Source organism: Ochotona princeps, chromosome Y, assembly GCF_030435755.1.
Source record: "Ochotona princeps isolate mOchPri1 chromosome Y, mOchPri1.hap1, whole genome shotgun sequence".
Classification (NCBI taxonomy): Eukaryota; Metazoa; Chordata; class Mammalia; order Lagomorpha; family Ochotonidae; genus Ochotona; species Ochotona princeps.
In genome coordinates, this window is record NC_080866.1 from 1814419 (window position 1) to 1841764 (window position 27346).

At 38.5% G+C, this 27346-nt stretch overlaps 1 protein-coding gene across 5 annotated transcripts; it reads left to right on the plus strand.

Moving 5' to 3' along the window:
- Window positions 1-1337: 1337 nt before the first annotated feature.
- LOC131478784 (zinc finger X-chromosomal protein-like) lies at window positions 1338-27346 on the plus strand. Of its 5 annotated transcripts, none has more exons than XM_058659354.1 (8): window positions 1339-1536; window positions 9117-9205; window positions 18101-18658; window positions 23579-23749; window positions 23991-24134; window positions 24713-24862; window positions 25311-25451; window positions 26106-27346. In XM_058659354.1, the coding sequence occupies exons 2-8, from the start codon at window positions 9145-9147 to the stop codon at window positions 27284-27286; spliced, it is 2406 nt and encodes an 801-aa protein (XP_058515337.1). In that variant the 5' UTR covers window positions 1339-1536; window positions 9117-9144; the 3' UTR covers window positions 27287-27346. The 5 variants fall into 5 exon arrangements, with proteins under 5 accessions (XP_058515340.1, XP_058515337.1, XP_058515341.1 ...); XM_058659355.1 differs by having other exon boundaries at window positions 1340-1536; window positions 23600-23749; XM_058659356.1 differs by having other exon boundaries at window positions 1340-1536; window positions 23603-23749.

Genomic DNA, 27346 nt, shown 5'->3' on the forward strand with positions numbered 1-27346 from the left:
CAATCAACTCCGTGTAAGTTCTCTTGTCTGCGTGAGCTCTGTTGTTTCCTTGCTGAGATTCTGTCTTCTAACTGTACATTGATGCTAGTGGGGTTTTATGGTCCTACTATTACTGTATTGGAGTCTACATGTTCTATTTAATCGATTACTACTAGTTTCATATAGTTAAGTGCCATGGCATTTTCTTTCTTTATTTTTTTTAGGTTTATTGATTTATTTTTTCGTGGAAAGGCAGATTTACGGAGAGAAGAGGGACAGCAAACATCTGCAATCCACTGGCTCACTCTAAAAAGTGGCTGCAGCGACCAAAGCTGGTTTAGCTGCTCTAAAGCTAGAAGCAAGGAGCATTTTCTGGGCCTCCTGCATGGGTGCAGGGACCCAAGGACTTGGGCCATCCCCTACGTCCTCCCAGACTGTAAGCAGGGAGCGGGATCACAATTGGCAGCCACATGAAATCCTGGTGCTTGAAGGTTGAAAATTAGCCAGTTGAGTTAGTCTGTCAGTTCCTAAGTGCTCGGCATTTTTGAATCACTTAATCATTATGTGGTGTTTTTCTTCATCTTTAAAATGTTTTCATGTTGACGTCTATGTTATCTGATACAAGGATGATTACACCAGCTCATTTCTCCATTTTCCTATCTCTGAGTTTCAGTGTCTGCATATCTTTGTTGGTGAGGATTTGTTCTTGTAGGCAACAGATGAGCGTGCTTTGCTTTTGGATCCAGTATGCCTATGTGTGACATTTGACTTAAGTGGTAAGCCATTTATGTTCATGGTTAATACTAAGAGGTAGCGATTTAGTCCTGTTTAGCATTGTTTGATTGAAGTTTCTTTTTTGGTTTTATTGAGATGTTCGCCAGTCATACCTTTGGATTTCGTAGGTGCTATTCTTTCTCTTTGTAGCACTTTTAGCAATGTCTCTATGGCTAGTCTATTAGTGGCAAGTTTTTTTTAATTTTTCCCTTTGGGAGTTTTTTTTTTTTTTTTCCATTTCCAAATACAAATGTAAGCTTTACTGGGTGTATTATTCTGGTCTGATATATTATTCTGGAGTGACAGGCTTCTTTCTTTGTTTCTTTGTTTCTTTGTTTCTTTCTTTCTTTCTTTCTTTCTTTCTTTCTCTCTCTCTCTCTCTCTCTCTCTCTCTCTCTCTCTCTCTCTCTCTCTGTCTCTCTCCCTTCCTTCCTTCCTTCCTTCCTTCCTTCCTTCCTTCCTTCCTTCCTTCCTTCCTTCCTTCCTTTCTTTCTTTCTTTCTTTCTTTCTTTCTTTCTTTCTTTCTTCCTTCCTTCCTTCCTTCCTTTCTTTCCTTTAGGATCTGGAATGTTACTCTGATCTCATCTATCCTGTAGGGGTTTGCTCTGAATCAGCTGTGAGTCTGATTGGGGTCCCACTATAATTTGATGTTTCTCACATGCATATTTAAGTATCTTTATGTTCAGTGAAAGAGAGCTTGATGATGATGTGCCAGGGCAAAGAGCATCTCTGGTCAAGTCTATTTAGGGTTCTGTGCCCCGTCTCTTTCTTTGTCCATGTTAAGTAAGTTCACATTTATTATTTTGATGAATACGTATTTCAGTCTACCTTCTCTTTAGGTTTCTTTAGGCACACCCCAAATCCTTAACTTGGCCTTCTAATAGTGTTGCTTAATTCTTGGTGGTTTTCTTAGCTTTAATCAGTTCCTCTTTCAGATTTTTGTTGTGGTACATTCACATGTTGTGTCTTCAAGCGCTGAAGTTCTTCTGTCCCACTCAATCCTCTGTGGAGACTTTGCTTTTGCATTTTTAACTTTTTCTATAGAATTCTTTCTTTTTCTTTTAAAGGTTTTTAATTTTATTTTTATTAGGAACTCATAAATACAAAGAGGAGGAGAGACAGAGAGGAAGATCTTGCATCTGCTGATGTACTCCTTAAGCAGCTGCAACAGCTGGAGCTGCCCTGATCAAAGCCAGGAACCTGGAGCTTCTTCTGGGTCTCCCATGTGGGTGCAGGGCCCCAAGGCTTTCATCCATCCTCGACTGCTTTCCCACCCAGGAATCAGGGAGCTGGATGGGAAGCAGGGCCGCAGGAACACGAACTGGCACTCATAAGGGATCCTGGCGCATTCAAGGAGAGGACATTAGCTGCTAGGCTGCTATGCTGGGCCCAGATTCTTTATTTCTAATAATTCATTTTGGTCTTGTTTCAGTACTGCTAAATCCTGTATAACATATTCACTGACTTCTTACATGTTCTTGTTGTGGCTTTAAAACTCTTTTTTATAGAAGATTTATTTATTTTTATCGTAAAGTCAGTTATACAGAGAGGAGGAGAGACGGAGAGGAAGATCTTCCATCCGATGATTCACTCCATAACTGACCACAACGGCCGGTACTGCGCCGATCCGAAGCTGGGAACCAGGAACCTCTTCCAGTCTCCCACACGGGTGCAGGGTCCCAAGGCTTTGGGCCAACCTTGATTGCTTTCCCAGGCCACAAGCAGGGAGCTGGATGGGAAGTGAAGCTTCCAGTATTAGAACCGGCGCCCATATTTGATCCCAGCGTGTTCGAGGCGAGGACTTTAGCCGCTAGGCTATGCTGCCGGGCCCTGTTTTAAAAATCTTTATCTGGAAGTACCTCAATATCTTCACCAACTAACTGTGGTGTTGAAATAGCCTTTTGATCCTTGGAGGGGGTAGGGCACTGGCAGTAGTGGGCAATGAGGATATGTGGAGGCATTGGTAAGTTCATTCATGGTGTGGCTTCTGCCTCTTTTTCCGTTAGGCATTGCAGTTCAGAAATTCCAGATTCTTTTGGGGGAGCTAATTTTATCTTTAAGCTGTGTTGGTTGATTTTACTGGTTCCTTTCAGAGACTTGGACCATCCTCTGCTGCCTTTCAGAGAGCCTTAACAGAGTTGATTGGATAGGGCTGCAGCCAAGACTTGAACTGATACTCACATGCTATGCCAGCATTTCAAGTTGTGGCTTGAGCCCAGCCTTTTTTACATTTTTTATTTTCATGTGAGGATAGCTGCTTCAGCTCACACTTGGATTCTGTTTGTTTAGAATGTGTTTTTCCATCTACTACATTTTTAGGTTATATATGTTTTTATTGATGAGTGGCTAGTGGGCAGCATTATCTTGTATATTTGTGTGTGTGTGTGTGTTTAAGATTTATTTATTTCTATTGGAAAGTGAGATTTACAGAGAGAAGGTTCATGCCCCAAGTAGTCACAACAGCTGGAACTGAGCTGATCCAAAGCCAGGAGCCAGAAGCTTCTTCTGAGTCTCCCAGGTGGGCCCAGGATCCTAAGGCGTTAGTCCATCCTCTGCTGCTTTCCCAGGGTGCAAGCAGGGAACTGGATGGGAAGTGGGGTGGCTTTGAGATTCCAACATATGCAAGGCGAGGATTTAGCCGTTAGGCTATTGCTGCCGGGCCCTGTGTTGTCTTTTCTAAGAGAAAGATTTGTTTGCAAACAATAATGACAGGATAGAAAGCTACCTATCATTTCTTCCTCAAATGACCACATGTGCAACAGTTGCTCTATGTCAAAGTTATGAGTTTGTGCCAAAGTTTTATTCATGAGTTTGTACCAAAGTTGTATTACATTTGCATTAAAACATTCAGACCTCAATTTCGTTTGCTAGTGGCTGCAGTACAGCAGGTGAGCTTAACCCAACACTCCAAAGTTAAATGTAATTAATGTAATTGCAAGCAGCCATTATTATTATTATTATTGTTGTTGTTGTTGTTGTTGTTGTTATTATTATTTTGCATTTTGAGAAATAATCCATTCTCTTTCAAGTGATGGTGATTATTATTCCTATTGGAAGGCAAACAGATAGACAAAGATATCCTCCGGTTGACTCCCCAAAGGACGAGAGCTTGGAGCAGGACAAAACAGGAACCTGAAGATTCAGTCCATGTATTCCTATTGGTGACATGGACTCCCACTCAGTCATCGTTCTGGGCCCTGTAACTTCTTTTCACTTCTGAATTGAACACTCTTGAGCAAATTTTGTTAGATTCCTCTTGGTGGTGATGAACTACCTCAGATTTGTCTGGGACTATCTTCTCTTTCATTTATATATGAAAGATAGTTTTGCTGAACATGGCTCTTTTTTTTTTTCTTTCAGTAGAAGACGGTACTGTCCTATTAGGTTTCTGCTCAGTAATGTTAGTCCAATAAGAGTTCTTTTTTGACGTGACTTTTCTCCTGTTGTTTTTAGATTTCTTTTCTTGTACGCCAGACTGTTTTAATACTGTGTCATGTTGAGCATCTTTTCTGTTTAAATCTAGCTTGTGTCTTTCACATTTCCTGTAGCTGGATTCCTTAATCTTTCCCAAGATTAGAGAAATTTCATCTATTTTTATTACGATTTTTTTCCTCCTCTATATTTTTGTGGGTTGACAAGGTTGAAAACTGGGTTTAAATGATATCATAGAAGCCTTCCTCTTCCTTTTTAGTTGAAAAACTTTTTCTTTCTTTGATGATATATTTCAGTATAGTTGCCTTCAAACTCAGATTTTTTTTTTCTTTAAACTTATAGCCAGGATTTATATTATTGAATAAATTGCTTTTATTATTGCTACTGTCATTATTAGTTGAAATTTTAGAAAGACATTTGCAAGCTTTTTTTTTTTTATCATTTCTGTTTTGATTAACTGATTGATTAGTTTTTATGGTTGAGTACAAAGGCTCTGGTATTTTTCTTCCTTCTCTTCCTGCACTGACTTCCTCTATGTTATTGGAATAATAAATTCATAAACAATCATGTTTCCATCATTCTGCTATTTAAGTATACCCTGACATTGTAGGTGTAGGAGGATGGTAGTTTGACATCTGTGTAAGTTCTGAGATGGTTACCTTGAATCCAATTCAAGATTTTTTATTCTTTTTCATGATTTCTACACTGAATTTCTCTTTTCATTAGATTCTCCAACTTATTTTTTATTTAATTTTATTCTTCTAATCATTCTTTTGAGTTCCTTATTAAATGTTTTGTCAGTTGTCTGGAGTGCTCAGTAGATGCCACTTGAGCCATCCGTTCTCTTGGATGTTGTTGTTTGATTACAATTGCTTTTGTGGAAGTGGCAGATGATATTCACTCTCTGTTTTCCAAAGTATATGCTATGGCTTTCTTCTGATGTTTGTCTCTTAGAGTGTTGATACAAGAATCTTGACCCTGGCTCCACTTTGTATTACAGTGTAGTCTATAGCTTCTCTAGCTTTCATCAGTGAGTTTGGACTTGATGTGTTCAGTGTTGTGTGGTAGAGGCTGTTGAGCTCCTAGACAAATTAGAAACCTAAAGCTGATGTAGGGGTTTGTAGGGGTAGCGTGTGATCACTCAGGCAAGTAATTGCACCAGGAAGTGGGAGTGTATTGGATGTTTCATCTGCTACCTTCAAGATGAGCCTTACTGTTGACTAGAACCCCCCCGCAATGACCACAGAGGTATCCTAGGGTAGATCCATTCTTCACTTGTATTGGTCAGTGCTGTTGGCCGTGAGGCTCATGATTGGAATGTCTTTAGGTCCCTCCAAGGAAACACATTTGTAGTGTGCAGTGACTGAGGGCATGGACTGCAGAAACATGTACTATGGATGCCTCCAACATCAGATTAGGAGCATTGGAGGGATTGATCCAGGTTCAAGGGCATGCATATTGGTTCCTCAGGTCTTGGGGGTATCACCCAGCATTATGCTGTATTTTTTTCCCACTGAACCTATTTGTCTCCTGTATTTCAGGGCACTTCATGGACTCAAGTACTCGGTCATACCTGCAATGCTAGGTCTATTTGGATTTGTGAAGCTATTGAAATTTGTGCTGAGTAATGAATATTTGGAGGAGCGGATGTGCAAAGATTCTTGTCCTCTAAGTCAGTATGTGTTCTAAAGTGTTTTTATTCTTAATATGGCACCATGCCGCAGCCACTTGAATTGTAGAATCTGGGAGAAACAGTTTTAGTAGTGCTATCTCTAAAGCAAAAGTACTAATGATTCCAGATAAATCCTCAGACTGGCTCCCAGCTTGTGTTCACAGCAGAACAGCTCATAAATCTAGCATTTTTAGCAGTGGAAGTCTGCTGGCATGCTCCAATGCAACCTTTCCACAATGAAGTCCTCCCAACCAGGGGAGTCAGTTGCTGGCTTAATGCTCCTTCATATGCTGGCAGTCAAGGTTTCCATGTCTTTACAGCCTTCCGTGTCTTCCATGTTACCTGATAATGCAATGGTTCTTTCTTTGTTGTTGTTTTGTTCTGTTTTTTATTATTCATTGTGGAAGAGAGCATCAGGGACTCCATCTGTCCAATTTGTAATATTTTCTCCAAGAACGGGTTTTTTAAGAATTATTATTATGATTTTATTTTGATAATCTTCACATAGTTGATTAGGGCACAGAGGGTCAAGGCCTACAGCAAAGTGGATAAGACCGTTGTGTCCACATTCTGCTTTTTCTTTTTCTTTCTTTCTTTTTTTTTTTTTCTGTATCTGGGGTCGAGGGGGAGATAAAGGGAGAAACCCCACCCAGCCACCCACCCATCCCAGGGTTCCCGATGTAGGGCAGGCATGCTTCAGGGTTATTGCTCTAGTGGTTCTGATTGTTCAACAGTTCTGAATTGCTGCCAATCCCTCCACTCCAAGCATGATGAAATCTCTCCAGAATCCAGTGGCTGACATAGTTGACTTCAGAGTCTCCATTTTCCCAGCTTTTCACTGCCAACACGTGGCTGGGGTAGTTGATTGATGTGTTCTATCCTCCTCCTCTGTTGTGGTGCCAGGTGTCGTCTGCAGGTTCCTGTGGTCTGCCATATCCTCCATGTGCACCTGGATATAGTGCAAGGACATTTTTTTTTTATGTGAAGTGCTTTGAATACCATAAAACCTCTGTTGTTTGAAACTGTCTCCAGTTGAAATTCATTAAATGAATCACAATTGTGTTAGTCACTTGAACATTAACTTAAAGTCCATACAATTATTAACATTTGAAAATTAACACATGCAGAGGTAATAGACACAAAGCAAAAGGAAAAGGATGAAGCACATTGGAAATTCACGGAGGAGTAGGTATCCCCAGCATTTGATGGGAGCAAGGGAAAATAAGGGATAAGTGAAGATCAGATGGTACAGAGAAGAATTTGAGGTAGAGAAAATCAGAATAAATAGAGACTTAGACTTAGGATCTTGTACAAACATTGGGTAATACTATTTATCCAAAGAGTGAAGGCAGACTCTGTGAATGAATACCAACTCTACTGGGAAAATGAGGAGTTGCAGGCAAACGTTAGGTTATTTAGGCCAGGAGAACCTTGATTATGTCATTAAGTACTTTTGTTTTAAACAAAAAAGATTTGCTTGTTTCAAAGTAAGACGAGATAGGGTAGAAAGAGTTCTTCCTCCACCTGAACACTTATCAAATGGCTTCAGTGGCCAGGGCTTGGGCCAGGCTATGTCTAGGAGGTAGGAATTCCATCTGAGTCTCAAACATGGGTATCTTTCACTTGGGCACATCAAGTAGCTTGAAAATAGCAACCTATACTCAGATACAGGATGTTAGGTGGTACCTGCTCCGACAGTGTCTTAACACCTGCCCTATTTTCTTTTTCTTAAGATTTATTTTTATTTGAAAGACAGAGTTGTAGGATTGATGAGAGACAGAGAGATCTTTCATCCATTAGTTCACTCTTCAAATTGGGGCTGAGCTGATCCTTAAGCCAGCAGCCAGGCGCTTCCTCTGGGTCTTCCATGCAGGAACAAGGTCCCAAGGCTTTGGGACATCCTCTGCAGCTTTCCCAGGCCACGATCAGGGAGCTGGATAGGAAGTGGAGCAGTTGGGATCACAAACTAGCACCTATATGGAGTACCTGCTGTTGTAGACAGTAGATTAGCCTGTTGAGCCGCCAGGGTAGCCCCAACCTTAACTATTTTCTTAAATAAAAGGTTGATATAATTTTGTTTGCATTAGAAACACTCTTCTTCTGTGTTTGAACTAATACTCATTTTAATCAGGTAAAGTAAGATGCATAAGAAAATGATTATCATAAAAGAAGAAACTCTTGTAAACAGAGGTCTGCAAACAAAGCACACGGCACACAAAATCCACGGGGAGGGACAAGAGATATTCAAGAGGCAGGAAGGGATGGAGGAGGACACGTGGCTCAGAGACTATAAGGATAAGGATTTTTTTTATGAAAGAATGCCCAAGGCAAAAACAAGTGCTGATTTGTTTTTCTGAAGCTCAGCAAAATATCGTCTGATCCTTGATGTTGGGGAAATTTAGAAAAGGGGAAATTTAGCTGTAAAGGGTTATTGAAGGCTATTTATTAGTCAGGCCTAGGGGAAATTGATGAAGAAGTAAAGAAAGAAAAGGAGAAAGATTGTGCAATACTTGCAAGGAAATAAAATCTTTCTGCGCTTCGTTCCTGTTCCCCCTACTCTCTGCCTTTTAAACAATAGATCAGAAATTGTACTTAGAAATGTTTATTAGTAAGCTGAATGAATACCTTGCTATCTAAGACAGAATTGGTTCTTGTGTGCATGCATTGTAATGGCAGCCGTAAAGGACTCTTGCTTATCCTACATATTATACATGTAGGATTTTTATCTTAAATTATGTGAAATAAAGTTTAGCACTTTTTAACCGGTACCTATGGTTCAGAGAAAAAAAAAATGTTTTATATGTACATTGAGTATTTGGAAATCCCCATAGTGTTTATAGTCATCAATTTTTTTTTATAGTTTCAGTTTCTTGTAGGAAGTTTGGAGACCATACTTAATTTAAAGATCTTATAATTATTGCAGAAGAGCCTTTGATAACTTACAAAGTGCATTTCAGCAGAGCCATTGCATTATGCAGAGATTGGGCAGCAAGGGATCTTCTGGGAGAAATGTTCTGTCTTCTAATATGAATAAGCTGACTTTATTAAGCTGAATACTGAAGGTATTTGCATTTATGGAAGCTGCCTATTAACGATCTTTCTTGTGGCTAACCCATAAACCACTGGAAATCAATTTGTTCCCTTTTTATGTAGTTTGCTAATACAAATGTGAACTTTTCAACTGTGTAAAAATTGGGATATTAAGGGTTTTTTGTTCCATAACATTAACATTTGGTATACATTTTATTCCCAGGTGTAGGAGCTGTGACTAATGATAATTAACGACCATGGACGAAGATAAATTTGAATTGCAGCCGCAAGAGGCAAACACATGTTTTGATGGAATAGGTATAACTGTTTCTGGTTTTTGTCAGTCCACATCTGCCATAGTAGGAGATTGTCAAGAGGTGGAACTGTTACATCTGATACTAAATTTTATTTAGATTCACTGACCTGCCTAAAACTCCTAGCATAATCTTATTTGTACTGTATCAGTGTCAAAATTGTACTGTAATGCTATTATTTTACTTTTCAGTACATAGCTGCATCTTATCTGTTCTTCCTTCCAAAGTGCTTTCAAAAGGTTAGTTTTCTGTACTAGAAGACCACCTTTCCATAGTTTAAAGACTTAAAACAAGGCAAATATATTACAGTTTTGTGACTCAGAAAGACAGGCATAGTGCTAGTTTAAACTGATTTCTGTGTGTAGAGCTTCACAAGCTCAGAAACAAGTTTTTCTGCAGTGCCTTCTTCCTTGCTCAGTGCTTCTGAAAGAGAATGCAGTTCTAATAATAGTTGTACTTTTTCCAAAATGTAGTCCTTGCAGTTTTAAGATGGAGATATTCTTTGCTTATGCCCTGCAGTTGTCAACTGGTGGATACTCTTTGCTTCAACAGGTTAACCTCTAAATTCCTTCTCGTGCTTTGCCTGTGGTTTTGTTTAGCTACAGTGACTGAAATCCCTTTCATCCTTTGAATCTTATTTATTTTCCTTTCCACCACATATCCCTGACTTTAGACCCAAAAGATTATTATTGTTGTTGCTGTTATTATTATTATTATTATTATTATTATTATTATTATTTTGGCTGCTTAAACAAATGTACTTCAAAATGTTTATAATAAGTGAAATTAAAGAGGTTATTTTGTCATGAAAACATTACCTTTACGACATCTGCAGAATTTCTTGGGCCTGACCATGTTACATTTCAAGAGTTAGAGATTAGAATTCAGGCATCTTTGGAGGCCCAGTTGTGTCATCACTGTGTATATTCTGGTTTTTAGAATGTGTTTTCTAAATGTAAATACATTGACTTGTCTACAGGATTCTTAGCAATAAATCCTTTTCTAAAATTGGCCATTTGGAGGACAGAGAGGAAGATCTTCCTTCCGATGGTGCACTCCCCAAGCGGCCGCAACGGCTGCAGCTGAGCCAGTTCAAAGCCAGGAGCTAGGAGCTAGCTCTTCTGGGTGTCCCACGCGGGTGCAGGGTCCCAAGGCTTTGGGCCATCCTCGACTGCTTCCCAGGCCACAAGCAGGGAGCTGGATGGGAAGCGGGGTCGCTGGGATTAGAACTGGCACCCATATGGGATACTGGCACGTGCATGGCGAGGACTTTAACCACTATGCTATCACGCCGGATCTGCCATTTGGAACTCTTAAGCAGTGCCTGTCTTAATCAAGTCTCTGTGATATTTTAGATGTAAGTTATTTTTAAGTGTATAAGCCCTTATGTATATATTATATTATACATTATATTATATTCTACATAAACAATTTTTATGTATAATATAAGTCCTATACACTTATTATACATTCACCAATACATACACTACTACTACTAATGTATGCTTAATAATAATTTATATATAAAATATAATAAAATATAATATAATATAATATAATATAAATCGCAGTTATTATCCACCTTCTGACCCCAGAGCAATGAACACTTATTTGCACCTGACAAAGTCAGATGCTTCTGAGTATCTGGTCCAAGGTTGGTAAATTGTGGAAGCATTCAGTCACTAGTGTAAAGAAACTGTCAAATCTATCTAGGTGGACTTTCTCAAGTTTTACAACCTGAGAATAGTCAGTTGTGTGCTCTGTTTTCTTTGCTTTTTTCATCAGATATAGTAAGCTATCAGCCTTTTCCTTGATCCTAGAATTTCAGGAGTCAAACTTTTTTTTTTCATAATATATATCCTCTGCTTCAAACCAGCAGTTTTCTTAGAGTAAATCTCTGAAGACTTTGTTGCATTTAATTGGCACTTAAGCTATAGTTTTTGCTTGTTTTGAAAGAGATTTTCATTTGTGTTATTATTTTATTTTGTTTTATTTTGAATTGATTGAGTTGTCCAGTGTTTCATGCTGGACACCTTTATTGTGGTTTTTGTGAGTCATATTTTAATTTTGTGCATGGAGACAAAATTTTTTAAATCTTCCTTGGTTTTTTCCCAATCTTTTCCTGGCAAAGAACTTTTTTTTCTCCCTTTGGGAAATGACCTTTATTGGGTTTATACATGTGGGTAGAAATAATGTCGGTACAAAACCAAATGGTTGCCATTGTAACTTACTATAATTACAGTTAAAATCCAGGCAGTTTTTTAAAAACAGTCAAATCAATCAAAACCCACTACATCAAAATCAATAGCTCTTTTGAAGTCACAGTTCCACGTAAATATGATTGAGACTTGAATGCAGAAATTTGGTTGGTTGGAAAGCTAATAAAACTTCTGATTTGCTCAAATAGGATTGCAAAAAGGCAAAACTGTGTTTTTCATAGAGATGTACTCTGCTTGGAATCACCAACACTGCACAGTTGGTATAGTACTGAAAGTCCTGAGGTAATAAGGAATACAGGCATGCTTTAGTCTTGTATTGTTCTTTCTTGTATTGTCCACAGTCAGACTGTGGATGTGTCGGATGGCACCACCACCACCAGTTGTGGCCTTCATGAGAGAGTCAAGTTATTCATTTCCATGAATAGCCAGTTGCAAGTGACACGGGGTAATACGCTTTACCTTGAAGTCTTTTGGTGCAGTTCCCACCAGCTTAGGTACCTCTGCAATGACATACTTCCAGCGTGGCTGCACTGTACGCAGTAGGATTCACACCCACACATCCATGGCTAGATTTCAGGTTGTTGATGAGTGCAGCCCACCTGGAATTGCAAGAGGGAAACTGCATTTGTCTTGGAGTTTCCGAAATCCTTCCTAGGGTCCTTCCTAGCTTTACTGCCAGCCATTTTGAATTCTGCTAAAGCCCAACAAGCAAGGCAGAGAAAAGGGCTGATGCAGCCCCCTCAGCAAGATCCCAGCCACTGACTCTCTGGTCGCATTGTGATTCAAAGAATCTTCTAAATTTCACCTTTTCTTCCCTTTCTTAATAGCCTCAGAATTTCCCAAGTGCATTTCATTTGGGGGGGGGGGCTTGATAGAAATTACCATTATTTCTTTTTCTTGAATTTGTGTCAAGAAGCTTTTTACAAAACTTGGCTGAAATCCCCTAAATTATATATCAGAGTTGCTACAAGTTACACTTTCCATATGATCACATAACAGAGTTTTCTTAAACCTATAGTGATGTAACCAAAATGGCTTTTCTCAGTTTCTAATAAAATGTTCCTAATTTTCAGTGCAACCGTCACTAGCACCATGGTTTAAATTCTCTAAGTGTTCGTCAGTGTGCTTAGCAGCAGAGTACACTACTAGTGCACTGTTCAAATGAATCTAGGCTTTTATTTTTAATTGTAAGTTCAGTTTATTAAGTTCAGTGATGATGAATATTCAAAAGTTTATTCTCTTGGAATTTTTTTTCCTAGAAAAAAAGAAGCAAAAGGAAAACCAGAACTCTCTAAGCTAAATTGCAAATGCTGTGGCAGTGAGAGTTCTTTTTAAAACTGGTAGTCCATTTGTCAGTTGAGTCACTTCCTTCGTCAGTAGGATTACAGTCTAGATCATTGTCATCCTGGAGCTCCGAGTCATTCATTTCCCAAGAGAGGAAGCGTACAAACAAAAGGAAATAGAAACTAGGCTTTTCTTAGTTTCATGATTGCAAAATCACATTTTTTAAGATTTTCTTTTAATTTGAAAGACATATTTACAGAGAAAAAGAGAGGGAGAGGGAAGGAGATGTCTCCCATTTACTGGTTTACTCCCCAGATGTCCTCAGTGGCTGGAGCTGAGTCAGTGAGAAGCGAGGATCCATGAGCTTCTTCTGGATTTCCTAAGTTGGCTCAGGATCCAAAGCCTTGGGGCATCCTCTACAGCTTTCTCAGGCCATTGGCAGGTAGATGGGTCGATCCATCAGAAGTAGAAAAGGCTGCACACACCGATATGGGATGAGTATTGCAGGCAGAGCCAGAACGGTCCCAAAATCACTTTGCATTTTTAGTTTTATTTTTAATTTTGAACTTTATGATACAATTCTATAGAGTCTGAAATTCTTCCTCCCCAAATTTCAGCACACCCTGGATGGCTTTCCCCATATTGTTACAATAGTATAGTCCTTCATAAGGAGTTATAACTCCATCAGTCTGTCATCATCTCATTGTCTAACTATGTCCAGCAGTTTCATTGGGAGTCCGTCCTTGACTTGAAAGTAGGGATGCATGTTACATTGTGTCTTCAGATCTGGGTATGGTAGTCTCTATTACTCCATCACTATATACTTCCAATTTACATGATTGCTTTCTTAGAATAGAGAGAACATACAGTATTTGTCTTTTTGGGATTGACTTTTTTCGCTGAGCATTATGATCTCTAGTTGGAACCATCTAGTTGCAAATGGTGCAATTTCAGTCTTTAAATGGATGAATAATATTCCATGGAGTAGATGTACCACAGTTTCTCTAACCACTCCTCTTTGGACGGACATCTGGATTGTTTCAGTGTCTTTTCTATCGTATATTGTGCTGCTGCTGTAAGTATAGGTAAATATAGGATTACAGATCCCCTTCTCACATGCAGTTTGCATTTCCTTTGGGTATATTCCTAGGAGCTGAGAGCTGAGCCATATGGCAGGTTTAGTTGCAATTCTCCAAGTACTCTGCATACTGATTTCCACAGCGATTGTACTAACCTGCCCTCCCACCAGCAGTGATAAAGGGTGCCTTTCTTCCCACATCCACGCCAGCAGGTATTGTTAGTTGAGTTTTGAATGTAGGCCAGTCTCACTGGAGTTAGGTGGTACCTCAATGTGGTTTCCATTTGTATCTACGTGATGGCTCGGAGCCTGAGCATCATTTCCTTTGTCTGTTAGCCATTTGAATCTGTTCTTTTGAAAAATCTCTGTTCATTTCATTTGCCCTTTGTTGTTGTTGTTGTTGTGTTGTTTGATTTTTATGTTTTTTACCCTCTCTGGGATCTGAAGCTCTTTGTAAATCCTTGATATTAGTCCCTTATCACTTGTGCAGTGTGTAAAAATTTTCTCCCATTCTGTTGGTTGCTTCTTCACTTTGTTAACAGTTTCCTTTGCTGTACAGAAGTTTTTTAGTTTGATATAGTCCCATTTGTTTATTTTTGTCTTTGCCTGCCTGTGCTTTTGTCATCTTTTCTAAGCAGACTGTTCGTGGTTCTTGTGTTTCCACACGAACTTTCGTATCTTCTTTTCTGTTTCTGAGAACAGTGTTTTTGGGATTTTGATTGGGATTGTGTTGAATGTGTATATTACTTTTGGTACTATGGACATTTTGATGATAGTCCTACTAATCCAGGAACATGGTAAGGTCCTCTGTTTTTCAAAAGTCTTCCTCTGTTTCCTTTTTAAATGTTTTATAGTTTTCATTATAGAGTTCTTCCACATGTTTAGTTAGCTTAATTCCTAAATATTTAAGATTCCTCCCTGCTATTTTTAAAGGGACTGTACTTACTGTTTCTTTCTCAGTCATAGAATTATTTGTGTACACTAGTGCCACTGATTTGTGTTCATTAATTTTGTATCCTACCACCCTGCCAAAGTTTCTTATGAGTTCCAGTAGTCTCTTGACTGAGCTTTTTGGTTCTCCTATGTGGAGTATCATGTCAGCATGTTCTTTGCATTTTTAAGTGTTTGTGCAGTAGCTATCCATTTTTAACACCAAAGTTTGCATTCCTTTAAATGTTACCATCAGCTTAGCAGTTTAAGGTAATGAGATTTCTGTCTCAGTTTCCATTGGTCAGAGATCTGTCATATTTTGGCTTGGTCACTTACCTCAGGTTTCTCATATCTGCATGCTAAGTATTAGAGTTGCATTTTTTTCTTGGTACTTGAGAAATGAACCCAAAGCCAAGGTAATTGAGATGGTTAAGTGAATATGATTCCTTGTGGTTTCATGAGCTCCCGATTTGATGGCTGTTGGCCAGAGATTTGACTTGCTTTTGTGACTGTCAGTGTTTCTTCACATACTTCCTGTGTGACTCCTTCCATCCATGAAAAATAGGACCTAAAATCATCCTTTGGACCTAAAATCTCTGAGCTGTATTATTCCACTTCAACTTTCCAACGTGAGCCATTGGAAGTTCTTCATTTAAGATTAAATGGATCAGACTTGGCCTTTCCAGATGATTCAAAATAATCTATTTTAAGATTTTATAAGCTAAATAATTCCTGCTAAACCTGTGGTGATAAGCCTTAGTAGTGTATTGTACTCACAGGCATCAGAAATAAAAGCATGGACATTGCTTAGGCATGATATAGGCTGAAAGGGCAAGAGGGCCTGGCAAGAAAATTCTACTTAACATGCTGTTTTTCTTCATGCTAGTTCCTATTACATGTTCCTTACTATGTTATCTAGTTCTTAATTTGTTTCAGTTAAACTGTTTTTCTCATTGTTTAGCTTCTGTGCGTGTTCATCTTAAAATAACAACTATGTCATATCATTTCTCAGATCTTCATTGCTCAGGAGATAAAGTACAATTCCAAGCTCCTCTGCATTTAACCCTATTCTGTCTACAACTCTAACATGTTCCTAAAAGGAGCCTCTTCATCAAGCAAATGACATGTTAGCTCATTTACAAGCAACGTAAGAGCTACTTTATACAATTCTAACAATAGAAAAAATGTTTCCACAATTTCAGATTAATCATGGCACCAAGAAAATGATATTCTGGAGGCTTGAGATTAGGACTGTGTTTCCATGTTTTGTATTTCAAAATAGTTACAGTTTCAAGGTAGACTTTGAATAATTTTAAGTGACCATATTAGCAATATAAAGAAGGAGTAATTTCCACAGGAAACAAAGGAGTTTTTAAAACTTTTGTGTTTAACAAATTGCTTGCAGTTGCTAATTGTGGCTTAATAATGGCAAATGCTAATAAAGAAATGGTGAAATACAAGTTCTTTGCAGAAAAAAAATCAAGTCCTTTTCAGCTTAATTTGATAATGAGCTAATTGGTAGATTGAAGAACTAGTAACATTTTTAGTCGTGATATCACTTAGAGTGTTTGTCTTTGAGAAAGTTGCTTCATCTGTCAGGGTCTCCATTTTTATGTGCAAAATAGTAATGAAAGCTCTCATTATAGATTTTAGGACGCACAGTTCTGGATGGTGTGCATGGCTGATATTGTGGTCCTACTTTAGAAGAAACTGAAACCCAGAGTTTAAATGACTTGCCAGGGCTTACAGTGCTAGCAGATAATCTTAATTTGGACCATTCTAACTGTTTTCAGGTTCATGTCTGCAAATTTCTAGATTGTATTGTAAACACTGGGTACACATCATTTTGTGAAAGTTTCTTTCGTTGCTATTTCTGTATTTCAAATGAGTAATATTTGACACTGAAGACTTCCTAGATTTTACTGCTTCTGTTCTTGTTGAACAAGAAGCTGTGTGCTTCTTAGAAGACCTAACCAGTCTTTAGATTAGGCATCTGATGAATTTCATCTAGTATGAATTAGACGTAGAAGTTTGACATCACCTGAATAGTTTTGGTATTAAGTCTCAGTATTTGCTGCTTGCTAAAGAACCATGATGCCTGATTGGTTTTATTTATTATAATTTTACCTTTTTGATAGGATAGATGTATTTTGTTCGAAGTAGAGGAGTTTATTTTAAATATTTCAGTTAGACATCACATGCAGTGTAAAATATGGGAACTTGATTAAATCTGCTTGTATCACTGGACTTTTCATTTGTTCTTTCCTCTACTTTTATGTCGTCATTGTCTGGTAGCCTTAGATTGGGGAGGTTTTACAATTACAAAGCTTATATGTATGTTTATCCTAAGGAAATAATTGGTCCTACGATCCTAGAAGGAGGAGGCTTGATGGCGATAAAGAATTTAGAATAGGTTCTGTCCCAACTATCCTCAATGAATTTTCACTGAAAAATTAGTATTTTTTTTTAAGATTTGTTTTTATTTTTGAAAGGTGACTTTTACAGAGAGAAGGAGACACAGAGAGAAAGATGTTCAGTCCATTGATTCACTTGCCAAATGGCCAGAATGGACAGAGAGCTTAGCTGATCTGAACCCAGGAGCCAGGATCTCCTCCAGATTTCCCATGTGGGTGTAAGGCCCCAGAGGACTTGATTCATCCATCCTCTGTTGCTTGCTTAAGGCAGAGGCAACGTAAGGCAGAGAGCTGAATCAGAAGTGGAGCAGCCAAAGCTAGAAGTAGTTCACATTTGGGATGCTGGTACTGCAGGGCAGAGATTCTTCTGTTGTGCCACTACACAGATCCCGCAAATTAGCTTTGTAACCAATTACTATTTTTATGTTCTGACCTTATCTTTGTATGTCTTAGATGAAAGGGATGATTTTCAATTTCCAGAATCGTAAAGGCTACATTGCAATTTAAAAAGGCGGGACAAGTAAAGCAATTTGGGAAAAGAAGGATATAGGAGTGACCAAAGATTTGGAAATGAGAACAGTGAAATGTACTGTAAAGGAAAAAAAGTGCTATATTTTCTGAATTTGTGATGAGTAATGTGTTTTCCTTTTAGTGTCCTAGGAATTCTTTTATGCTGTTAAGTGTTTCAAGAGTCCACCCCCAATTTTTTTCTTTCTGTGTGACTACTTGCAAGTGTTTTCTTTTGCTGATACTTATCTGCTAACTGTTAATGTAAGCCAAGTGAAATGCATGGGTTAAAATTTTGTTTTCTTATGCAAATTAAAATGGGTTCTGTTTTTCTTTAATGTTTTTTATTATGCGAGGAACATTAATGAGGTAGCATATTTTCTGATAGACGTGAAATAGTATTATTTACATTATTTCAGATAGTGATGCATATTTTCCTGAAATTTGTCATTTTAATTTTTTTCAAGGACCTGATGCAGCACACATGGATAGTGACCAAATTGTTGTGGAAGTTCAAGAAACTGTTTTTGTTTCTAATTCAGACATAACTGTGCATAACTTTGCTCCGGATGATCCAGACTCAGTTGTAATCCAAGATGTTATTGAAGATGTTGTTACAGAGGATGTGCACTGCTCACATATCTTAGAGGAAGCAAATATATCTGAAAGTGTCATCATTCCTGAGCAAATGTTTGACTCGGATGTAGCCAAAGAAGTTTCTTTAGCACAATGCCCAGTCCCAGATGATGTTTTAGGTTCTGATATTACTTCTGCCTCATTGTCTAAGCCCGGACATGTTTTGACAAGTGAATCTATTCATGTGTCTGCTGTTGCACACATTGAACATATAGTACATGATAGTGTAGTACAAGCAGAAATCATCACTGATCCTCTAACCACCGACATAGTTTCAGAAGAAATATTGGTAGCAGATTGTGCATCTGAAGCAATCTTAGATGCCAGTGGGATCCCGGTGGACCAGGAAGATGATAAAGGCAACTGTGAGGACTACCTTATGATTTCCTGTAAGTCTTAGAGCTCAGGTGTTTATAAAAGCTTTCTTTCAAAAATAAATTTTTCTTTCTTTAGGCTTTTGTAAAATTAAGATTAGTTTCATATATTCCCTGGTAAAATGAGCCATACTTAAGTGAAAAGGTATAAAGTTATTTATGCTTGAGAAGGAAATAGATGAGAAAGATAAAGAATGAAAAAGGACTGATGTTAATGAAGTCATGAGATGCGTGTCTGGATCTTTTAGTAACAGGAATTATAACACATGAATGACATTCACGTTGAATATGTCTTTTTATGATGACTGCTGCCCTTGTTCATCTCATTGCCATGTTTCCCTTTAAAGTAAATTTTTAAGTAAACCTTTACTTTTGGAATTTAAGCAACATCTTTTTTTCCAAATAGTTTATAGATAAGATGGTTGGCGATTTATATATATGCTTCAAGAGCTAGCCTAGGCCAAAGCTGGGATCCCCAAATTCCATCTTGTCTGCCTTATGGGTATAGCTACCTAAGGAATTGGGCCATCTTTTACTGCTTTTCTAGGCTTGCTAGCGAGGAACAGCCTCACCCTGCGCCACAACAGCAGCCCTAAAACAGGTTTTAACCTGTGTTCTTTATTTCTGTGGGATGCCAGCTTTCTTCCTTGTGTTTGCTGGTTCATTAACCCGTGCATGATTGGCCACAGCTTTGTTTAGTTCACAGATATCGATTCTGTAGTGCTTGCAATTTGAATTTTTAAGTGTGCTCTCTACATTCATGTGATTCTGTTTTTTACCCACTTTTTTTAAATTAACATATTCTAATTCACAACCTGCTGTGGGTATTTAGAGAGTACCTAGCCATGGGTGGCAAATCTTTTTCTTCTTCCCATGCTCTCTCCATCCCCCAAATAAGTAAGCTTTTTCTAATTCCCAGCTGCTTGGGCACCTGGTACCTCTGGATAAAACCCAAAACGAACTCTTAGTGGCTGACTTCAGCCTTACCTAGCTCTGAATGTTTTTTTCTTTTTTTTAAATTTCTATTATTAATTAACTAATGTATTTATTTATTTATATTACAAAGTCAGATATACAGAGAGGAGGAGAGACAGAGAGGAAGATCTTGCGTCTGATGGTTCACTCCACAAGTGGCTGCAATGGCTGCAGTTGAGCCAGTCCGAAGCCAGGAGCCAGGAGCCTCTTCTGGGTCTCCCGCACGGGTGCAGGGTCCCAAGGCTTTGGACCATCCTCTGCCGCTTTCCCAGGCCACAAGCAAGGAGCTGGATGGGAAGTGGGGCTGCCGGGATTAGAACCAGCGCCCTTATGGGATCCTGACACGTTCACGGCGAGGACTTCAGCCACTAGGCCACCACACCAGGTCCACTCTGAATGTTTTGTGCCTTAGAAGTCAAATTAACCAGGGACCAGTGCGGTGGTTCAACAGTCTAGTCCTTCACGCTGTAGCACTGGCAGTCAATGTGAGTGTTGGTTTGTGTCCCAGCTACTTGTGGTATCCATCCGGCTCCTGCTTGTGGCCTGAGAACGCAGTAGAGGGCAGACCCAAAGCCTTGGGACCCTCACATGGGAGACCTGGAAGAAGCTTCTGGCTGTTGGCTGTGGATTGACTTGGCGTCAGTTCTTGCGGCCATTTGGGGAGTCAACTAGCAGATGGAAGACCTGCTCTGTATTTCTCCTTCTTTCTCTGAACAGATCTGCCTTTACAAGAAATATAAATAAACCTTTAAAAACATGAAAAGCCTCCAAACTGTTAAGAAAAAGAGTCTTCATTCTGTCTTCCTCTACTCTTTCCATTTTTCACTCAGTTATTCTCTCTTTTAAGCAAATAGATGGATGGGTGTATATTGCAAGATCAACAGATGTTTGGTTCTGAAAGAAATTCTTTTGAAGTGGGAAAGTCAATGAAAATATACTGAAATTAGAAAATGATAGCTCCTGTCAACTACATAAATTCTCTGAAAACACTTAATTGCATATTTTGCATTGTAGGATGTTGAATTTTATGGGCATCTTGTTGTAAGCATGATTAGAATCTGTGGAGGCAATTCCCTATCCTAATTACAAATTGATAGTTTGATAAAACTGCACCATAATAATTACAGTTAGATTAGTGAATTAACTACAGTGATATCTGTGTGAAATAACAGCAAAACAATAGAACACTGTATGTATTCTAGGCATCTGTGATTTAACCATTTTATGCCCGCTAAACTTACTCAATTCAAACAGTCGAATGGTAGGATTTTTAAAATTTTAATATTCTTGAGTGGTAGTCCTGCTTGAAATTTATTGGTTTAAAAAAAGAGAGAGGGAGAGAACTATATGGAAGGCAGTTGAGACTGCAGAAACTGGTAAAAAGGTAGGTACTGATTTTTTTTAATACCACATTAGGTGAAATATTTGCATAAACCAAGGTTACCTAACAAAGTAGGTATCCAAAACAAAAATATCTGGGTAGTACAGTATGTGAATTGGACCATTTTCACTTCTGTTACCAATTGAAAAGACAAAGCTGAACCTCATGTTTCCTAAAATATTTTCTTCACAGGGTTTTTTTCAACGTGTTCTTTTTGCTTTGTAGACAGGTATACATGAGCACTGTCCTTAAAATGAATGCTGGATAGTTACTAGTGTCATGGCAATGTTACAGACTTGTGATCAAAACAGATCCTATTTCCTCATGGTGACTGACTTATGTATTATGTTACACAAGTAATTAGTTAATAAGTAAATTATTTAAGCACTAGTGTTTTAGGAAAAAAATAACTATATTCAACAAGAGCTTTGATTTCTGAGTTTGTTGCAGGGATACCTCACCAACTGCAAACTGAAGTTATTAATATAGACCCTAAACTCAGGAAAGAAAGAGTCAGGCAGACATATCAGTTTCAGTGAAAGAGCTAGTCAGTTGAGAATTGTGAATTCATTTTAAGTTATTTCAGTTAGTAATCTTAATGAAAGGTTATGATTAATAATCTTAAGCATTAAAAACCTGATTAACTTGAATTTAGGAAATGTGCGGTGTGAATAATTGGATAAATAGTTGTGTAAAGGAGAAGGAGCTCAAGTCGTGTGTTTTTTATTATTGGCTCCAGGGAGGAGGAAAATATTGTTTGCAGATAGAAGTAGCCCTGAAAAGTAATGGATCAATAAATACGTTGAAAAAGTAAAGAGAGGATGTGATGAAGAGCCTAATGGCAAAGTCTGTTTTATGGGATGAGTAAATTGCTTTTCTGATAACATGTAGGGAAAACAAAGCTTGTGAATTTTCGTTGTGGGTTGAAGTTGTGCCATCCATCTCAATAATAAAATCTCTTAATGTAAAGTTAAAACATTAAAAAAAAGTCAAAATTGGGACAAGTGGGATATGAAATGTGGGGGAAGATTTCAGTTGCTTGACTGCAATTTGTATTTCACTTGGTAGGAAAAGGAGCAGTATTGCCTTTTAGAAAGTAGTATAGAAAAATCAAGTTACAGAATCTTTGTTTTATAAGTGTTTACTACCATAGTGTTATGAGAACAAAGATAAATACATCTTTGTTCCTAAGATGGGTAACAATAAGCAAACCTTAGCAACAGTCTGGTTTTAAAAGTATAGGCAAATTTATGAAGATGGAGAGGCAAATTATAGGAACCAGTTTTAAGAAAAGGAATTCTTACACAAGCTTAATATTGAAAATTGCATTTCAGTGCAGTTCCACGTATGGGCATTCGTGTGTTTGACAAAATTTGAAGATGCCATGTTAAAGGTAGCTGTTACTAGCATTTTCAGAAATACTTTCTTACTTGGGAAAATCCTATTCTGAAGCTTACATGTTCTTCATTTCTACAGTTTTAAATCAGTTTATGTTGTTTCACTGCACTGTACCATTCTTTCAGCCACGGGTTTTAGTCTTTAAAACTCTGATTCAGCGGCCCGGCGGCGTGGCCTAGCGGCTGAAGTCCTCGCCTTGAATGAGCCGGGATCCCATATGGGCGCCATTTCTGGTCCTGGCAGCTCCACTTCCCATCCAGCTCCCTGCTTGTGGCCTGGGAAAGCAGTCAAGGATGACCCAAGGCCTTGGGACCCTGCACCCGCGTGGGAGACCCGGAAGAGGTTCCTGGTTCCCGGCTTTCGATCAGTGCAGCACCGGCCGTTGCGCTCACTTGGGGGGTGAATCATCGGACGGAAGATTTTCCTCTCTGTCTCTCCTCCTCCTCTCTGTATATCTGACTTTGTAATAAAAATAAATAAATCTTTTAAAAAAAACTGTGATTCAACAGAAGCAGATAAAATCAAGTTATATTTAGATGTAACAAAGTAGAGGTGATGCTAATAAAATATTTGTGTTATGACTGCTGGTTTTAAGATATTGCTTGTAAGAACTTTATTTATGTGTTTGTTTGTTTATTTATTTATTTATTTATGGAAAGTCAGACTTACTGAGAGGAGGAGAGACAGTGAGGAAGATCCTGAGTCTGCTAGCTTACTCCCAAAATGGCCGCAATGGCTGGAGCCGAGCCAATCCAAAGCCAGGAGCCAGGAGCTTCTTCTGGGTCTCCCACATGGGTGCAGGGTCCCAAGGCTTTGGCCCGTCCTCTGCTGACATCGCAGGCCACAAGCAGGGGGCTGGAAGGGAAATGGAGAGGCTGGGATATGAACCCGCACCCGTATGGGATCCCTGTGTGTGTAAAGCAAGGACTTTAAGCGCTAGGCTACTGTGCCAGGCCCGCTTGCAAGTTCTTTACAGATACCTGACACACAGGGCTGCTTTCAGTTAGACGAACAAAAGAAAGTCAAGTATTTTCTTTTGTGTCTTTTGACAATAATTTTTGTGAAATGTACATCTATATGTTGTCTTGGTTAGAGCAAACACTTTCATGTAAACCTAAATAATTGTTCCTGCAGAAAGACTTCAACATTATTTTGCTTAAATGTCTACTGTTATTATTTAGGTTTTTTCCCCCCCTGTTTAGTAGATGATGCTGGTAAAGTAGAACATGATAGTCCTTCTGGATTGCCTATGGATGCAGAGTCAGAAATGAATCCTTGTAAAGTAGATGGCACTTGCCCAGAAGTGATCAAGGTCTACATTTTTAAAGCTGACACTGGAGAGGATGACCTAGGTAAGAGGAAACTTAAGCATTTTGTATTTCCTGTTCCAAGTATTTGATTAATTTTGTTAGCTTTTTTAATGTTAGTAGTTGTTTATTTCAAGTAGAAAATTTAAAATCTTTTCTGATACTCCGAGACTTACTTTTAATGTATGAAAAAAAGTGCATATAAGAATACAGTGAAAGGTAATAAGTGAAACTGGTTAAAACAAATTTTGGAATAAATTCTTGGAACTGTCTTTTGCCCTGAAAGGTGGAACTGTCGACATTGTAGAGAGTGAGCCTGAAAATGATCGTGGAATCGAGCTACTTGATCAGAACAACAGTGTCCATGTTCCCAGGGAAAAGATGGTTTATGTGACTGTTGATGACTCTCAGCAAGAAGATGAAGATTTAAGTAAGCAGGTGGCCTTTTTGTGGGAGATTGTTATCTGTTTTCTGTTCAGTTTTCTTGGTTTATCCACTGTTTGAGGAAACGAACACTACAATTTTAGCAATCATGCTGTAATGCTGCATGGGATGACAGAGGGGTTGTTGTTGAAAGCTTTAGATTGTTGCTTTAAAGATAAGTTATGGGGCAAGCATTTGGCCTAGCAGTAAGGCAGTAGAGTCCCAAATCCAAGTCCCTCAGTTAAGTTCCATGCCTGCCTTCACTCCCAGTTCCAGCTAACACTCACCCTGGGATGCAGCAAGTGGCATTCGAATAATTGGCCCATTGCTACTCCGCATGGGAGACTGGCTTGAGTTCCCAGCCTCAGCTTGCAAGCTTCAGATGTTACAGGAGTTTGGAGAATAAGGCAGTAGACAGGACTCTGATCATCTGTCTACTTTCAAGTAATGTAAAATACACACACACACACACACACACACACACACAAATTGAGTAATGTTGAACATTTACTGCCTTATTATTACTATATATTTTCCTGTATTAGCACTATAAATCTCACAAAAGATTTTTAATTTTCTATGTAGATGCTGCTGAAATTGCTGATGAAGTATATGTGGAAGTGATTGTAGGGGAGGAAGATGCTGCTGTCGCAGCTGCTGCTGCTGCACATGAACAACAAATGGATGGCAATGAAATCAAAACCTTCCTGCCAGTAGCATGGGCAGCAGCTTACGGTGAGTCTTGAACAGCAGTTTATAGTTAGTAGGTAACTTCTGTACTTTTATGACTTCAGAAATATGAAGTTGATTTGGGTGATTTAAGCAAAAGTAGAGGAAAAATACATAGTTAATCAGTTTCCTTTGTTACTCTGTTTCTTTTGTTCATAATTTTGTGCAAGAAGTACATAGGACATATGTGCAATTTGACTTTGACTTTACCTAGCTTGTGACTTCATGGTTTGGAATGTATACAGGAATCTGTGGGACAAGGGTGCTGCTATATTTGGAAGCTTGGCGTTTCCCATAGTCATGCTTTAATAAACATGCCCATAAAGCCCATCACCTAAAAACAGGGAGTTCTGTCATTCATGAGTATCATGTCTTACTGTTGTAGTTGTAAAGAATTCCTAATTCTTTGTAATTTATAATACTGCATCATTTTTTTCTTAATGCATATTGTTAGGCAATAATTCTGATGGGATTGAAAACCGGAATGGCACTGCCAGTGCCCTCTTGCACATAGATGAGTCGGCTAGCCTCGGCAGACTGGCTAAACAAAAAACAAAGAAAAGGAGAAGACCTGATTCCAGGCAGTACCAAACAGGTGAGGGCACAAATGTTGCAGGGCACAGTGAGTTTTCAGATAAAACCCTAGTATATATTCACAGTGGTACAAGGAATGGCATTTAGCCACCAGACCACATGTGCTTTTACGTATCAATTTGAAAATACAGTTTTCAGAGTTCAAAGATATTCATGAATGATTTTTGTAGATGAAGAAGCAGAAGAAGTCACAATTTGAAGGAAAGAAATGAAAATATGTGGTGATTCAGTGATATGCATTTATAAAATGTTTTCACAAATGAATTTAAACAAACATATCAGAAAGCAAGCATAATTTATAGAGGAGCAGAGTCCTAATTGCTTAAATGCTCACAGAATATATGACTTTCCTGGATTGGTTTTGTATGTATTTATATATGGGATTTATATATATATATGCACTTAAATGCTATTGTCAGCCTAAATTTTATCTGAAATGATCTAAGCAGAAACATTACGCTATATTTGAGAAATGGTTTCCTCTACATTTTTATTCTTAGCAGGACAAGTTCTCTGTATTACTCAGCTGCAAGCGACAGGCTGATCATAACTTAGGTGTGTTTTCCCAATAATGTTTAGAGCATGTTGACATTTTGGAGAAACAAATTGTCTTAATTACTCATGCAAATCTTTTTTTTTTTTTTTGCTTTCTTAGCAATTATCATTGGTCCTGATGGACAACCCTTGACTGTTTATCCTTGTGTTATTTGTGGGAAGAAATTTAAATCCAGGGGTTTCTTGAAAAGGCACATGAAAAACCATCCTGAGTACCTTATCAAGAAGTACCGCTGTACTGACTGTGACTACATTACAAACAAGAAAATAAATTTACATAACCACCTGGAAAGCCACAAGCTAGCCAGCAAGACAGAGAAAACCATCGAATGTGATGAGTATGGGAAGCATTTCTCTCATGCCGGGGCTTTGTTAACTCACAAAATGGTGCATAAGGAAAAAGGAGCCAACAAAATGCACAAGTGCAAATTCTGTGAATATGAGACAGCTGAACAAGGGTTATTGAATCGCCACCTTTTGGCAGTCCACAGTAAAAATTTCCCTCACATTTGCGTGGAATGCGGTAAAGGCTTCCGTCACCCATCAGAGCTAAGAAAGCACATGCGAATCCATACTGGTGAGAAGCCATACGAGTGCCAGTACTGTGAATATAAGTCTGCAGACTCTTCTAACTTGAAAACACATGTGAAAATTAAGCACAGTAAAGAGATGCCATTTAAGTGTGACATTTGTCTTCTGACGTTCCCAAATACCAAAGAAGTGCAGCAACATGCTGTTACCCACCAAGAAAGCAAAACACACCAGTGTTTGCATTGCAACCATAAGAGCTCAAACTCAAGTGATTTGAAACGACACATTATTTCGGTTCACACAAAGGACTACCCCCACAAGTGTGACATGTGTGATAAAGGCTTTCACAGGCCTTCAGAACTTAAGAGACACGTGGCTGCCCACAAAGTTAAAAAAATGCACCAATGTAGACATTGTGACTTTAAGATTGCAGATCCGTTTGTTCTGAGTCGCCATATTCTCTCAGTTCACACAAAGGATCTTCCATTTAGGTGTAAGAGATGTAGAAAGGGATTTAACCAACAGAATGAGCTTAAAAACCACATGAAGACACACAGTGGCAGGAAAGTGTATCGGTGCGAGTACTGTGAATATAGCACTACAGACGCCTCAGGCTTTAAACGGCATGTTATTTCCATTCATACAAAAGACTATCCTCACCGATGTGAGTACTGCAAGAAGGGTTTCCGAAGACCTTCAGAAAAGAACCAGCACATCATACGACATCACAAAAAAGTTGACCTGCCCTAATGATACTTCTAAACAACTTGGAGGAATATTGGTGTTTGTCGAGGCAGAAAATTTATCTTA